General features: G+C 37.0%; 1 protein-coding gene across 1 annotated transcript in view; it reads right to left on the bottom strand.

Moving 5' to 3' along the window:
• Positions 1–8156, bottom strand: part of LOC148946606 (dedicator of cytokinesis protein 3-like) — a 218343-nt gene extending 210187 nt beyond the window's left edge. The window contains exon 1 of the mRNA XM_089096363.1: positions 7996–8156. Within this exon, the coding sequence (XP_088952489.1) occupies positions 7996–8035 (40 nt within the window). The 5' untranslated portion in view covers positions 8036–8156. The remainder of the gene's footprint in view (positions 1–7995) is intronic.
• Between the last annotated feature and the right edge of the window lie 9618 nt (positions 8157–17774).

Below are 17774 nucleotides of genomic sequence, written 5' to 3'. Positions count from 1 at the left end.
TTTACGCTAAAGCTGTCAGCACTTTTAGAAAAAGCTTCCTGTTCTAATTAAATGACCCTTCTGTTTCAGTAGACACTCTTAAAAATTGGGACAAACAGTCAAACTTTAGCGCAAAGAGCAAAGTATTGAGGGGGGGGGGCAACCCTCCAAATATGGAAAAATTTCTGTTCGTTTTTCAAATAATGCCGGTAAATCTAGCTCACCCTCTATGGAATATACCCTTCTCCCTCACGAAAAACTCCTCCGTGGAAATTTCCTCCAACATAAAGTACACCTCCCCCCTTCAAATTTCCTCCAAAGAAATCCAGTCTTGCTGAGAATCCCCCTCCCTATAAAACTGCTTGCAGATGATTCAGCCTGAAAAATTCTCCTTAGCATTCTTTCATTTGAATAAATCTTCAATCTCAAATAGGTTTCTCAATCACTCCAGAAATTCCCCCTTCTGTGGAAATTATTTCCTGAAAATCAAAACACGCGAAAAAAAGCCTCTGGATAATTCCCCCTGAACATCTCCAAGTGAAAATTTTGACAAAGAGTATGCAAGACAATTAAAAAGAATTTCGTATAGCAATTCTGTCAAATTCCCCCAGTGTAATATTTCCCCTGGGATTTTTACCCCTCAGAAATTTCCATCCCCAAGCAAGATTCTCCCTATAGAAATCCACCCCAAGGACAACCCCCCCCCAAAAAAATGTCCTTATACTTCCCAATAACAATTACTATACATAAACGATTGGCGAGTTCCATAGCTTACAGGCCTCTCCCTATGGATAGTGGGGTCATTTTATACCTAAAGACATAATTATTTGATCTTTTAACTATACGGAACAAAATGGCTATCTAAAAAATTTTTATTAGATAATTTTCGGCGGAAATGGGCGTGGAAGGGGGCCCAGTTGCCCTACAATCTTTTTGGTTACTTAAAAAGGTACTAGAACTTTTAATTTCCGTTTGAATGCACCCTCTCCCAATCTTCTAAGGCCATTATTTCGATAAGAACACCCCCCCCCCCCAAAAAAAAAAAAAAAAAAAATCTGTGATTTGTATTCTGGCAAAAAAAAATCCACCTTTTTGAAGATAGGAGCTTAAAACCTCTACAGTAGGGTTCTCTGTTACACTGAATCTGATGGTGTGATTTTCATTATGATTCCTTTAATTTTGGAGGGTGTTTCCCCCCTATTTCAAAAATTAGGCAAATTTTCTCAGGCTTATAAGTTTTAATGGGTAACATTAAACACTAAACTTTATGAACCTTATATATTTGGAATCAGCATAATAAGCTGATTCTTTTGATGTATTTATTGATATTAAAATTCTGTTTTCTATAGTTTTGGTTGCTATTGAGCCAAGTTGCTCCTTACTAACAGTTTGTTACCACAAACTGTTTGACACCATGGTATAGCAAAAAATTAAGATTTCTTGAGTTCTTACCATAGGCAGGTGTTCATAAATACCAAAGTTTCGATTCCGTGACATAGTAGCATTACTTGAAATGGTAGGTTCTGAGAATTCTCAAGTTCCTAACTGCTAAACTCTGAATTTAACATCAAGAACAATTAATGTGTTTCTTTATTTATCATAAAACCACTGAAGGTGTAATAAATAGGAGCAGATTAGGAGGTGACTAATTATAGGACGTGACTAATTAGGAGGTGACTAATTATAGACATCAACAGAAATGAAAAAGCAGGACACTACAAATGCGAGTCTCCCTAATCACCATCTCAATAGTTATATCTATTATACCACCTGGAAAATTAATTTTTCTCTGCTAAATCTGTCTAATTTTTTTAAAATAAGTATTACATTAATTTGAATATTTCACATAAAAAAATGGTAACTATTTTAAATGCACGGACGGTTAATAGTAGAGACCTAATTGTAATTGCAAAATTTAGCTTGAGTCTAATCTTGTAAAATAGGCTACTGCCCAATCTTGAACAAAGGATCTTAAAATTGAAGTATCTCAATCATGGACAGATTCAATCACTGACATGAATTGTGACAAAGAGTAATTATATTTAAATAGGCTTGGCTATAAGATTGTAGTCAGCCACTCCCACCTATCTGCATCAAGTCCAAGATTAAGAACCTGCTGTCCTTGTTTAAGAAAGATAAATTTTAGTCAAAGCATTAATCCAAGATCACACACTGTCCAAGTACTAGGTTTTTTTTACCCTAAATCCTCTTTCATGAAGTAGATATGATCTGACTCTTCCAGTCACTTTCACACATTACCTCTCCCACCACTCATAGTTGTCACGCTGACCTCTGCACTATCTTCTCCCTGATGGCTCTCATGGATGACTTCTACAAAGTTGCCAACTGCAACCCAAATCAAAACTAAGTTCACATTCCTTTTCACTATCTTACCCAAGAGTACTGTCTGAATGGTCATAAACAATCCCACTCTGAACCTTTTCAGTTTCATTTTCATCCTCAGTGCTGTATTCTCACCAAATCTCTTCACAGCCTGCTTCTTTGTTTTTCTTGCTTTTGTTGCTTAATTTTTTTTTTCTTTTCCAACTCTTCTTTACCTTCCTTGTAGCAAAGGCAGCTTCAATCTTGGCATTCACTGATGAATCAGTGAGCACTTTTGTGGTGGTGGTTGTTCAATGAAAAAAAAATATTACTAATTTTGATAATTCATTCTGTTAGGAATACATAGCTATTAGATATTTCAACTATTTCGCAAGGGTTCTGAAATGCCAAAGCCATTTTGTTTCTGCTTCTCTTGATGAATAACAAAGAAGACCAGCATCCAGCCAGCAACTTGCAAAGTTTCTAACTTGTGAATACGCCCAAATCTGATGTAAATCAAAGCTGGGGTGTGAGAAAGACTGATTAAAACAAAAAGTTTGTGGTCAACAATGATTGCACCATTGGCATGCTGCTGCTGTTATTTTTTACCCCTGCCACAATTGACATTCCCTTATTGGCATGGTGCCAAGGTCTAGCTGTATAATAGAAATCTCAAAACAAAACTATAAAAATATGAGGCAGCTTTATTCAGCCAGGGGGGGGTCCCCCCCCCGGGCTGAATTATTATAGTTCAGAATGAACCAACCACCACCATAAAAGTGAAAGCCACCAGATTCATCAGTGAAAGCCAAGACTGAAGCTGCCTTTGCTACAAGGCAGGCAAAGAAAAATTGGAAAAGAAAAATTGAAGCAACAAAAGCAAGAAAAACAAAGAAGCAGGCTGTGAAGAGATTTGGTGAGAACACAGCACTGAGGGTGAAAATGAAACTGAAAAGGCTCAGACAGTGACTGTTGATGGCAACTCAGACAGATCTGAGTGAAATGGAAGGAAACTCAGACAGGTAAGATAGTGAAAAGGAATGTTTTTTTCCCCTAGACTCTTAAACCTTACAAAAATAATTCATTTAGCTAACATTTCATCTAGGACACTCAAGTCACCAGCATAAACTAAGTCTGGGAGAGTTTAACCATTTCATTTGATTTTCTGCTATCTCCATAGTCCTATTAATCCTAAATGAGGACTGCTTCACTCAGCCTACCATTGCTAGCCCCCCCCTCCCCTAATGGACAAATATACAGCCAAAATCCGACAGCAATATATTAAAGAAATTCATTCAAAAAGTCAATAGTTGTACCAATTCCAAAGAAATTGAATAAAATCATTTTTGAAGGTCATTTTATAAGCTCTGTACCTGCTGAATTGGAGTTCTAATAAAATTCCCATTTTTTGCTTTAAGCTAGTTATTGTTAGGGCTTTTTCTGGATTTTAACAAAACACTGCCATCTGTTCTGGTTTGTTCAGGACACATGTTCAACCATTACAGTCACATTGGGGTTATTTTGGACAATTATTAAGAGGTATCTTTGGACATCAAGTGTCTTGAGTAACCCCTTTGTGGTTGAAAGCATACATTTTCACTTTCAAAGATGATTGCCTATGTTATTTTGCTAAGCATCTGTGAAGCTTTAAACCTCTCCAGAAAATACAAATAAATCTATAAGAGTCCTAGACACTTTGCTTTATTTTCCTATGCAACTTCAAAGTTTCTCTTCTTACCTCTTAATATATCAATCCATAGTCAACTTGATAAATTATTTTGGACAATCTCCAACCAATCACTTTTAGATTCATAAACTCTTGCCACCCATTTGTTTCTTCAGCTATGGCTTGTCAGATACGTTTTTTTTAACAGGTAGCCTATGATTCAAGCCTATCTCCTTAATTGAATCCCTGTGAATTTTTGTTTTATCCCTTAAAGAAAAATCTTTAAAGTCAAGTGTTTAGTCCTAAGTTAGACATTCTGGTGTTCCCTAGGGTGCACTTCCTGCAATGTATGATATGCAGTGCTAAACAACCATGACAGCCACTTAGACCCAGCATGTACAACCAGTGTCTAAGGTTTGGCATAAAAATGTTTACCCCTCTATCTCCCCCACTGGTCACACAAGATGCAAATATTGGATGTGAGAGGCTTCAAACCTGTTTAGTGGTCAACCTGTGTATGAGGTTTGGCATCTAAATACTTACCTTTTACCTCCCCCCACTGGTCATACAAGATGCAAACCTTGGATGTTGGAGGCTTCAAACCTGTTTAGTAGGAAATAAAACAAAAAAATGAAAGAATTGCTTTATCTGAATCTTGGTAAATACATATCTACATACAAAGTGGTAGTTCTCTTGTGATCTATATTTGCAAAAATTTCCCCCTGAAACACAATTTCATTAATCAGGTCTAATGGTATATATCCTAGCAGTCATGATGTTTTCCTGAAATTGGCTTTCTTTCCTTCTTTAGTTACTGATAAACCACTCTTAAATGAGGTGATGAATCTACTTCAGAAATTCCAGATTAGACACCTCACTCTCACTTCACAACACTCTCACAACAATCTCACTTCCAAAATTCAAGTTTGGCGTCTCCAGAATTGCTTTGACTGTTCCCAAGTGCTGATGAAGCGCTAACACCAGGTTGTGGGAAAAATTTGAAAGCTAGAACTATAATATTGACTGACACTCCAGGGAAAAAATAACTGAAGGACTAGCAGATAGCAAAGAAAAAGATGAGCAAGCAAGATTAAAACAATTTGACAAGTAGAAAAAAACTCAGATTCCCAAATTGCCTCTCCCTAAAGGTGCTGGTAGAGTGGTAGAACCAGGCAAGGTTGATAGCAAATTATGAATAATGTGCAAGGGATCAAAATGGGGCCACATATTTGAATGGTTAGCATTTTTAATCATCTAGTGGCTAGTCTTTTTACTTTTTTATTCAATTGGGTCTCACATATTGGGTCTCACATCTCACAATTGGGTCACATATTTGAATGGTTAGCATTTTTAATCATCTAGTGGCTAGTCTGCTTTTCAGTTTCAGACTGCTTTGCTAGTCTGCTAGTCTGACTGCTTTTCTTTTTACTTTTTTATTCAATTGGGTCTCCACCTGTGTCCATATTTGAATGAGTGAAAGTCAGATTTAATGTTTCCAAATTAATCCCTAGGAATGTTTAAAGTCTCCCTACTATGTGGCGTGACCTTATACAGAGAGCAAAACACAGAAAAAAAAATGATTTCCTGATGTGTTTAAAGAAGAAGAATACAAATGTTAGACCAAAAAACTTCAGGGTAAAAAAGTTGTTTGAGCCTTTGAAGTCACTAATTGGTCAAATAGGTTCCTGAATAAAGCTTCCCAAAATTAGCTGTCCAGGATAATCCTAGTCTCCTTAATGCATTTAGTCAACCTTCCCCACTATGCATGTCTAGTCTTCCTATGCATTTTGCCATGTGTAACTCATGTTTCAACCCATGTACCTATAAATTGAATCAATATTCATAGAATCAAGAAACAAAAATCCATAGGACATAAATAATTTGGGCTATATATTTGTGCATTAGGAGGGGGAGATGAAGTATAGTGAAATTGCAGTCAAAATATGTTAATTACAACTAGGCTATTCTGCATATTATGAAGTAAGAATTGTTTTCTCAACAGCCCAGTTCTAGGCTTACACTCTCTGTTTAATTTCTTGTTGGTAAAATGGTGTTAAGGTTATATTCTTATATAGTTTTGCTTAATCAATAACAGGTCTTTTACCCTAGGCTATGTCTGGCTTCATTAGGGGGGTTAGATTTAAAATCAAAAAGCTTATGTTTTGGGTAATGTTTATATTATTAGACTATTCAGGAAGCTAAGAAATAAAACTTATCTCTAGTCAGAATTGCATCCTGAATCCAAATTTAACATTTGTTTGCATCAAAAATGAACTTTATCCATCCCCATCTCCCCTAATGTACAAATATATACCTTGAATTGTATATTTAGGGGTGGGGGTAAAGTTTATTTTGGAAAAATTTTACTTTAGCTACTTTTGGCTATCTTGGAAAGGGGTTAAATTAGGAAAATGAAACTTTCAGGGATGGGTCTACAGTATGTCCTGGGAAGGTATTTTGAAGTACCTACTACCTCCACTCCTTCTCCCTTAAGAGGGTCCTGAAAATTGCCTACATGAAAGGTCTATCTATCAAAATTTTGACAAAACAACATTTTACCTTAATTTTCAGTTATCAGTTTCTTTTTCTCTGGCTTTAGTTCTGAAAATGCAATTCCTGTTATTTGAGTAGAATTTTAAGGCATATCAATGTTTATTTTTTCAAAATTTAGGAAAAGTGTTTGTATATCTTTAAAACCTTATAAACTGGGATTGAGCAAAGTTGTGACGCTGAAAACAATTTTATTGCACTTTATTTAAGCAGAAGATCTATTTTTCAAGATTTTAATTTGATAACACACAGATTTTAAAGGTCATCTAAGGTCTGGGCCCTCTAGAGGGAGAAGGAGTGGAGGTAGGTACTTCAAAATGCTTTCCCAGGACATACTGTAGCCTGTAGACCTATCACTAAAAGTTTCATTTTCCTAACCTAGCCCCTTTCCAAGATAGGCCTAGCCAAAAGTAGCTAAAGTAGAATTTATCTTTATTTCTAATGGAAATGATTGTTAAATTTAGATTCAGGATGCAATTCTGACTAAGGAGGAAAGTTTGTTTCTTAGCTACCGGAATAGGCTAGTCTGTTAATATAAACATTAGGCCTACCCTTTTTTAAAATGACTAGGCCTAGGGTAAAAGACCTCTTTTCTTTGGCATTCCAGAAAAATAGCAATGGGTTTTTGGACCACCCCTTTTTACTACAACATGAAGCAACATGAGGGAAGTAACAAGAACCCCACCTTCTTGGTCAAATTTTCACCAATGATTTGTCAGCATAAATTGAAAATGTGGTTTCTGCTTTGAAAAGCATTTGAAAAAAAAAATTATATTTAAATATTTTTGATTTATAGAATAAATATCAAGCAATAAAAGTTACATTTCTAGAATCAGAAGAAAATCAGCTTTCTGTTAATATATGAATAAAACTGAAACACTAAAATGATATATACATAAAAATAGGATAATTGGTATTTCCAAAAAGAGGTCCCTGCAGGTAAGTCAATAAACTAATAGTTTCAAGTGCTTGATCTTAAATAATTTTAATAATAACCATATTGATGCATAGCTTAGACTTTTAGCTATTCATTAATATACCCAATCCTTCTCAATTCCTTTTTGGTAACAAGATGTGAGGGTTTTAGCATTACATAATTTTGCTCAATTGGATACTGGTTCTTTACCCTAGGCTAATCCTAGCTTGTAATATATTTTTCATTTCTTCTCTTTTTATCTGAATTCTTTGTTCAAAGATAACTTCAGGCTACCAAAATTATACTAGCTGAGTTTTGTGAAAATGAAAACTTCCAGATTCTCAAGAATTGGTGTCTGTGCTGATTCCCAATGTTTTCACTCACCTGTCTCTACTATACTCCTGGAAATTTCAATAAGTTTGAACCAGAAGTAATTGTTAGCCTACCCCTAGGATAAACTTCCCCAATTTAGTGTGGAAAACCAATGGCTTTCCCTTTTATTGAGTAAATAAATAAATCCAGTCAAAAAGGCCTAGCCTATTGGCAAAAACAATAGCACTACCAACTCCACATTTTTTAGAGGAACAAGGACTCCAGTCCATGTTATCTAACAAAATACTACTAGGACGACATATAGTTTGTTTTAGGATAGCTTAATGTCTTCCAAAGCTAAGACTCCAATTAATTATTTTGATTGATTATGCCAAAAAAATCTATACGACATGGTTGCCGATAAGATACTGTGAACAGAAGTCACCGAAAAGTTACTAATTAAAACGTATTTCCAACACATTTCATTCAAGCAAAATCATTGCTTAAATTTTTTTAACTTGATTGAAAAGTAAGTGCTAGTAAATCTTCCAAAATTTTTGTTAGTTTTTGGATTAATTATGCAAGGCATATAGATGAACTTCGCTCGTTATTTTTGGATCTCCCTTTTTCATCTCTGAATCCACTCTGCTGCTCTTTGTTGTCATTGGACTCGTTGCAAGGACACTCATTAGCTGGAAACAGATAAACAATAGAATTATGACAGCCCAACTGAATAAGAAATATTCAAAAATGACAGTAAAAGCATGCTATGGCCCGGCTTATGACGTAGAAGACACTGTCATGTAACAGTTCTAAATACAGGCAGGGTCGTAATTTGCTATGGGATAGGGGGAGGGGCAACTGTCTCTCCCGGACCTCAGTTTGCACACTCCTAGGCCCGAGTTTCCCCCTCCCCAAGCTGAAGTTTAGTTTCTTCAAAAATCTTGTCAAAACTAAGATAAACCTGTATAATTTAAGCATCAACAGAAACGGATCAGTTTTCTTTAGTATATATTTACCTTTATAGTGCTATAAAGTATCTTTATAGTACTATATAGTACTTTCATGGTACAAAATGGGTCATTTTTCTATTTTCGCTTGATTTTGAAAAATTGGCTCCAACTTTGCCCCCCTTCCTAGGATTTTGACAAAATTACGCCACTGCGTACAGGTCAATGGACCCCTAAAGGAAACACTATTACATAGAATTCTATGTGTTTTGCGAAATTTTAACACGAAAGTTGGGCACAACAGGTTTTTCTGCAATGGAGTTTTGACAATCTGAGCTTAGGAGAAAAAATGAATTTGGTAGACTGTTATAGAAATGGCCTAGTAAAATAAAGTGACAGTAGGTGGAACCCCTTTCTTTCACAAAGATATACATAAAAAGTCAAGAAACTCCGTGATCACAGGATAAGGATCCAAAAGGCCACTTCCCAATCAGCAAGAGATGAGAACATTATGGCATACAGAGGAGAAAGCGTTGTTTTTTTTGCAGACTTCGAGTCAAGCTAAAAGCCCCCATAAAGAAAAAGTACACAAACTACCGCGTGATTCTGAAAAACTTTGAAATGCATAAATCAGGGGTCAGTTCAGCTTTAAGCAAGCAAACATATTTATAATACTTGACTCTCTTGTTGGCAGTAACCCTGCAGAAATTTTTCAATCAATAAAAACATCATGCTCCAAGGTCACTGAGGACCCCCAGGGGAATAAAAACACTCAATTTAGAGCATTAGATATCACAAAAAGTGAACGATCGTCAATGAAATTTTGGCTCCTCTCAAGTGCGGTTGACCTGTAGACAAATAATCACTGTGATGATGAATACAAGCAGCTAAATAAAACTGTTAAAAGTGTCAATAAAAACAAAAAGCAGTGTATTGAAGCAGAAGAGGCCAGACTAAAAAAACAAAAGATGCTATGAATCTGGGGACTTTAGATCAGTATACAGAATCATTAGTGAATTTACTGAGGAACATCAAAATCGGATTTTCCGTTTAGACAACAGACTGGTAAACTGGCTACAGAAGAGGAAACGTAAATGAAATGCAGGCAAATTACTTTAAGAGACCATTCAATAGACCCGGGCAGCTTACCCGTGAACTATACAAAATGCTCCCTTCTAGAGCTTAACACCAGTGTTGATTCACCATCGGCCGAAGAAGCAACTACTGCTTCAACGGAGATAAAATTTGGAAAATCCAATGGCAGAGATAAAGTATCGGATGAGATGCTGAGACTATGTATGAGGGCTCGTCTCATCATCTTGACACATGACGTACGGAATATGGAACACAAAAAATTACCGAAGGATTGAACTAGGAATATACATCAAAATGCGTAAACTAGAGAGGAATTAGGCTCCCATCAAAACCAGGGAATTGGGATCAAAACCATCAAAACCCATCAAAACCAGGGAATCCCATCAAATCCTATTGATAATCCTGATGAGCAGAACAAGTTACATCCTGGATCAGCATGTAGTAGAAGAACAAGGCTTTCGGCCAAACAGATTCTGTGCTGAATTCATCCTTGTCCTACATACATTCTAAGACCACACTGGATACACAAGACGTATGAAACTAAGAGAGGAAAGGGAATAACAAATGAGAAATAAAATCAAATGGGTGAGAAAACGAGGATTTTGTCAGCCAGTGGCAAAATATGAAGACGAAGAACAGGCAAATATTTTGACAAGGGCCACCGCCAAGTCGTCCTCAGTGCTAAAAAAAAACAAAAAAAGAAAAAACAACAAAGTTCTCTTCGTATTTTAAGTTCCGAGAAAAATTTCTCCTTCAAATCATGGGCCTATCCATGGGCACTGTTTTGTCTCATTTGACAAATTTTTACATGGATTTCATAGAACTATCTGCTTTGAATAGTTTCCACTTAAAACACTCTCTCTGGTTTCGTTTCGTTGACGATATCCTTTCTGTTTGGGAACAGGGACAGGACTCTCTAAGAGATTTTTTTGGCCCATTTGAATTCTTTTAATTCGAATCTCCAATTCACAATGGAACTGGAAGATTCAGGAAAGCGGCTTTTCTTGGATGTTTTAATTATAAAAATTACTCCCAGCTTTGAATTTTCTATATACAGAAAGCCGACCCATAATGATCGGTATCTACATTTCTCGTCAAATCACCCCCCCCCGCCCTTCTGTGAAAATAGGGGTAATAATCTCTTTAGTCGACTGAGTTCTAAAAATCTGTTCACGTAATCATGTAAATTCTGAATTAAATTATGTCAGAGGCATTCTATTCTGCAATGGCTACTCAATAAACCTTACTGAAAATATCATAGATAGACGATTAAAAAAGACAAAAAAAGAAAATAGGGAGCCCGTCCCCCCTTGATTCAGTTATTCCGGCAATTGAGAACAAAACTTTCACCACTTTACCATACATCTCAAAACTTAGCGATAAACTTGGGGAAATAAAAAAAAAACATAATCTCTGTTTCTTTCAAAACTGGCCTCCCCCAGGCCATTCAGCGTGTCCCCAGGTGGCGATAGGGGAACGCTCTACAGATATGTAGGGTACCTCCATAGGAGGAACGGACCAAGGGGGGACCTTGTCCCTGGGGGTCCATAATAGAAACTGGGGCACCCTCGTCGGGGGCCATAAATACAGGCGGAGGAGGAAGAAGGCCCCTCAAATGTACACTCAAAAAGGCCCACTGGTTTGTCCACAAGTCCCATGACTTGCAAAACTTCTCCCAGCAATGGGTTAAATTGCATGGTGATGCAGAACACTATCGCGGGAGGAACATCTATAGGAGGACAACTGCGGCAGGGCGTAAGATCCAGATCTATTGACAACGGCCTCTGCAAAGGGCTGCTTCAAGACTGGGGAACTTGCGGTCAACTCTATTCCCACTTGAGGAGTGGTACCCCTCGACAAAATTATAGTCTAGTAAACGACACAGCATTTGCACGGGATTCTGACTAATGGCCAATTTTTCTAGGCTTGGTATGTTTTGATGGGCGTCTTTGGACTGAAAAACCTCTTCCTAGCTAATTTATCTATAATGGGTTGCCTCCGCGTAGTAGCAAAATATTTGTAGGCATGAATATATAATGAAGCGGAGGTAATAGGCTTGAGATTTACTGTGCAGGATTACGACTCTTGTTGATAGAAGAGCATCGCCAAGTGCTGAAAACCATGTTGTGACCAAGATGGGGCTAGGACTGCACAAAGCTTCCATTCATGGAGGTCCCAGAGACTTATTGCTGACCGGTTCTAAGCCGGCTTAAGCACTTCGGTGTAGACTTGAGGATATAAGTGAACTCTGTCCTGCACTGGTATCCGGGATCATTGCTTTTCCTGATGCTCAATGATTTAAAGAACATGAAAATTGGAACTTGGCATGTTACGACATTAAAAAATGACTATCGTATCGACATTTTGACTGACGAATTCAGACGATTCGAACTAGATTTATTAGGAATTTCAGAAACTCATATCCCAGGGATAGAAGCATGAAATTAGGTGATATAGAATTTGTTTACTCAGGCAGGAAGGATGGGGTACATAGACAGGGAGTAGGGCTCATGATGAATAAGGAAGCTGCTAAGTCTTGTTTAGGCTGGGAAGGTATTAATAATAAAATACTAATTGCTCATTTTATGACTAGAAACTTCAGGGTATGAGTTACAGTAGTAAACGCCCCTGTAGAACCGACTGACGGAGATACTAGTGACTCAGATGAATTTTACTTACAGTTACAGGAGCAAATAGACAGGGTCCTAGGTAGAAATATGATATTTTTACTGAGAGATTTTAATGCCCAGGTTGGTAGAAATAGGGATAGATGGTATCCCAGCCTAGGTAAATTTGGTGTAGGAAAAGAAAACAGTAATGGATACAGACTTATTCAATTTTGTAGGTATAACAACCTAGTTATAACCAATACGGTGTTTGGTCATAAAATGGCTCATAAGTTAACATGGGGTGGTAAGACAGCAAACCTTCTTGATAATGCTATAGTAAACTGAAGAATGGCAGGATCAATATAAGATACTAGGGTATATAGGAGTGCCGTTAGGGCTGTTAAAAGTAAAGATCACCATCTAGTAGGGTCAAGGGATAATTTAAAACTGAAATATCGGAAGGGTAACTCCCTCCCGGGAAGTTATGATGTTAGTAGACTCCAGGATGAGAATTTGAGAGAAATTTTCCAGGAACAGTTGAATACTAAACTTAAGAGTTTAAAATGGGGAAGATGGTTGGAATAATTTTAGAAAAATAATTTGTGAAGTTGCAGAAGGTGCATTAGGGAAGAAAGCTAAAACTGCAGCTAAGAATATTAGTGAAAAAGCTTTGTGATACCTTGGATGTGAAGGAAGATTTGTTTTGTGAGGAGGAATTAGCAACAGTACTAAAAGGATTAAAGAATAATAAGGCTCCAGGTGCTAATAGGGTGGTAAATGAGTTTCTTAAATATGGTGGTTCGGAGGTTAGAAATAAGTTATTGAAGATTATGAATATGATTTTTGAAAAAGGGGAAGTACCTAACGATTTTAGGAAAACCCTGATAAAGCCCCTTTATAATAAAGGTGATAAAAATGAGTCTGGCAACTATCGAGACATTAGTATGGTCTCTGTAGGTAGTAAATTACTTAGTAATATGATACTTTTTAGACTGAGAGATGCCGTAGACAAAGTTTTAAGAGAAGAGCAGTGCGGTTTTAGAAAAGGTAGAGAATTTGTCGACCAAATTTTCACTCTTAGGCTAATAATTGAGAAGTGCCTGAGTTTTCAAACACCTTTGGTCCTCAGTTTTATAGATTATGAACAAGCGTTCGATTCTGTTGATAGAAGAGCTTTAGTAAAGGTTTTATCCTTGTATGGTACACCAGACAAATACCTTAAAGTGATTAGTGCTATGTATGAGAATAACACTGCTGTAGTTAAGGTTGGAAATGAGGCAAGCTGCTGGTTTTGATTAAATCAGGAGTTAAGCAGTGTTGTGTTCTATCCCCCTTTATAGAGATTATTTTGATGGACTTTGTTTTAAGGAGCACAGAAAAGGCAATGAGAGACCACAGAATCAAATGGGGAGGAAAAAGTCTCCTGGACTTGTATTATGCTGATGATTTAAGCATCCTAGATGAAAGTGTGAGCAAAATGAATGAAGTTTTAGAGGTTTTGCGACTTCAGGGTGCTAGAATTGGTTTGAAAATTAATGTTAGGAAGACTAAGTCACAAAGGCTAGGAATAAGTGAAGATGAAAAGGTGACGTTGGGTAATGAAAAGATTGATCAGGTGGGCGGCTTCACTTACCTTGGTAGTATTATTAGTAAAGACGGTGGGAGCAGTGAAGATGTTAAATATAGAATAGCCAAGGCTCAGGGTGTTTTTTCACAGTAAAAAAAAAGTCTGGAAGAATAGGAAGATAAGTCTGCAAACCAAGATTAGAATATTAGAAGCTACAGTGATGACAATGGTCAAGTATGGCTCTGAAGTATGGACGCTCCGAAAAGCGGATGAAGATTTGCTAGATGTTTTCCAGAGAAATTGCTTAAGGATTGGTCTGGGTACCCGGCTGACTGACCGTATTTCAAACAATAGGCTATACGAAAAATTTGGTTCAGTACCACTATCTAGGGCTATAACGAAAGAAAGGTTGAAATGGTTAGGGCACGTTGTGCGGATGAAGGATGACAGATTGCCGAAGATTGTCCTTTTCAGCCAACCGTGTATGGCTAAACGGAAAGCAAGTCGTCCACGTCTGGGGTGGGAGGACGTCATAAAGAAAGATTTAAAGGAAATGGGAACTACGTGGGCGGGTGTAAAAAGGGAGGCTTTGAATAGATTGGGGTGGAAGAGGAGCGCGCGTAGCTGTGTTGGCCACAGGCGGCTTAGTGCTGCGGTAAGTTGTTAGTAGTAGTAGTAGTTTCAAAACTGAACAAAAATTTGGATATTTTTTTCAACTCTTGAAAAGATAAAACTGACCCTATACTGGGTAGTGGTGTCTAAAGAGTCCCGTGTTCATATGGGAAATCTTACATTGGTAGAACACATCAACAACCTGGTAAATTACCTAAAATTGAATTACATAAACCTAAAATTTCAATAGATAAGTCCCTGAGATTCGAAAATAAAAATTACAACTTTCATTCCACCTTGGCCCTGCATATCTTTGAAAATCCTACACATTTGGTTATTTTTGAGGAGGCAACTTTAATATCAGAGGCACCGCTCTAGCGTTGTCTATAGTAAAGGCCATACGGCTTCAATGTTTTATTATTTATTTTTTTTCCCCAGAGCCACTCCATATGGAAGGAGTCGTATTATAAGCTTCAAAGGGGGATAATTAAATTGGAAATCAATAGCTCTAGTGCCCTTTTTAATAGTCAAAAGTTATTGGAGGGCAAGTAGCCCCCCCCCACGCCCATCATTCCCCAAAACACATCCAATCAAAAATTTAAGACAGCCATTTTGTTCAGCACAGTTGATTTCCAGATAGGGAAATGTGTTTTTGAGGAGGACAATCCCTCACAACCCTCAAGGCAAAGGTTTTAAGTTATGCCCTGGGGGCATAAAAGGTTTTTATAGAAGGCGTTATCGTCGAAACTTCAAAACAGGCTCATTCAATGTAAAATTCAAAGAACTAGTGTCCTGTCTAATAGTTGAAAGTGATTGGAGTTTAACTAGCCTCCCTCCCCCCACGCCGATAATTTCCCCAAACACATCCAATCAAAACTTTGAGATAGCCATTTTGTTCACCGTAATTGATTTCCTGATAGAAAATATGTTTTTGAGGAGGACACTCCCCCACAACCCTCAGGGGAAGGGTTTTAAGTTATGCCCTGGGGGCATATAAGGTTTTTGTAGAAGGCGTTGTCGTAGAAACTTCAAAATAGGCTCATTCGATCGGAAATTAAAGGGCTACTGCCCTTTTTAAAAGTCGAGAGTGATTGGAGTGCAACTAGCCCCCCCCCCCGACGCCCATCATTTCCCCAAACACATCCAGTCAAATTTTTGTGATAGCCAATTTGTTAAGCATAGCTTATTTCCAGATAGAAAACATGTTTTTGAGGAGGACACTTCCCCACAGCCCTCAGGGCAAGGGTTTTAAGATATGACCTGGGGGCGTATAAGGTTTTTATAGAAGGCGTTGTCGTAGAAACTTTAAAAAAGCCTCCGTCGATTCGAAATTCAGGAGGCTAGTGTCCATTTTAATGCTCGGCAGTGATTGGAGGGTAACTAGCCGCCCCCAAACCCCTCATTCCCCTAAACACCGCCAATCAAAATTTTGAGATAGCCATTTCGTTCAGCATAGTTGATTTCCAGATAGAAAATATTTTTTTAGGAGGACAATCCCCCACAACCCTCAGGGCAAGGGTTTTAAGTTATACCCTGGGGGCATATAAGGTTTTTATAGAAGGCGTTGTCGTAGAAACTTCAAAACAGGCTCGTTCGATTGGACATTGCAAAAAATCGTGCCTTATTCCATACTCAACAGTTATTGGACGACAGCTAACCCCCCTGTCACGCCACCGTTTCCCCATGCATATCCAATAAAAATGAGATATCAATTCTATTAAGCGTTGTTTTAAGTTATGGAAAATAAATGTTCGACGATGACAACTCCCCGTCAGCCCGCAGGGCAAGAGTTGTAATTTAAGGATTCTCCGAATCCTTCCCATTATTTTTTATGGAAGGGATGCTCGTATAAACTTTGGAGAGGTCTCATTTGACTGAAAATTGAAAGTTCTTGTTCACTTTTTAAGAGTTAAAAGAGATTGGAGGGTGACTGGCACCCCCTCCTCCACGCCCTAAATGCATCAGATAAAAATTTTGATAGACATTTTGTTAAAATAGTTCAAAGTTCTGATAACAAAAAACTCCGGTATCGACACAGCCCACCAGGGCCGGGTGTAGGCGTTGTAAGTTATGCCCTGGGGCATAACTTATTAAAGGGGGTTTATACCTTATCTGAAGGGTTTTTTTATGGGAAGAACACATAGGAAATCTATTATAATTATCCAATTATAAGGTTAAAATACATACACTGAGATAGATGTAAAATTGCTTTGGCAAACAAAATCCTATTAAGGTCTATTCTAAACTGTTGTGATCCCCTTGGGTCAGCAAGTGAAACGGTCTAAACCCCCTTATTGGAGCTATTTTTTCAATCCATTCATTGTTGTCAGTCGCTGTCCACGAGTTATGCAAGCTGTCTATTGTTCATACATAAGGTTTTTATCAAAAAGGTAATCGTATAGACTTTGAAAAAAGCCTCATTCGATTTAAATTGAAAGTTCTAGATCCGTTTCTTAAGTCAAGAATAATCGGACAGTAAGCACCCCCCATGCCATAAAAACTTGAAACTTTTTGCAATCAAAAACGAACAAATATTAATTAAAAAAAACTTTCCGAAAATAAGTTTTTAAAATAAAAGTAATGGCCATTTTAAACTTAAGCTCTTCAGATACAAATATCTTTTAAAATTCAAAATCAAAACGACCAGAAATTACTATTAAAGAATAAACGAAGCCCAAAACGAACAGAATTTAAATAAACAATCGTAGGAAAAAACATACAACAACTAATAATATATATAAATAAATTGATCCTAAAGTGAGTAATGCTTAGATTGAATATGAAGATCAAGCTTAAAATAAAAAAAAATATTCTGCTATTAAAGTATAAATGAAACTTAAAACGAACATAAATTAAATATATAATCAATGCGAACAAACATACAATATATATTAATGTAAATGAATAAATAAATCTTAAAACGAGTGAAACTTAAATTGAATATGCAAATCAAGTTTGAATCGAATAAAAATAACTACAAACAAGAGTTTGGGTATCGCCTCACTGCAGAAGCCTAAAACCTACTGCGTCATTGGCGCTTTACTGAAAACGAATTATATTACAAATGTTTTCTTTTGTACTTAATATTGAGAATAAATATTAACATTACAGTAAAATTTTGAACTGATGAGCTTTTAGCAATTAATATCATTATGCATCAAATATTCAGTTTAATTTATTAGTTCTTTTCAAGATT

The sequence above is a fragment of the Artemia sp. Qi Xiang Cuo genome, chromosome 11 (genome assembly GCF_049724085.1).
Source record: "Artemia sp. Qi Xiang Cuo chromosome 11, ASM4972408v1, whole genome shotgun sequence".
NCBI classification, from domain to species: domain Eukaryota; kingdom Metazoa; phylum Arthropoda; class Branchiopoda; order Anostraca; family Artemiidae; genus Artemia; species Artemia sp. Qi Xiang Cuo.
The sequence above is the reverse complement of the archived record's forward strand: the minus strand, read 5'-3'. Positions and strand labels throughout refer to the sequence as shown.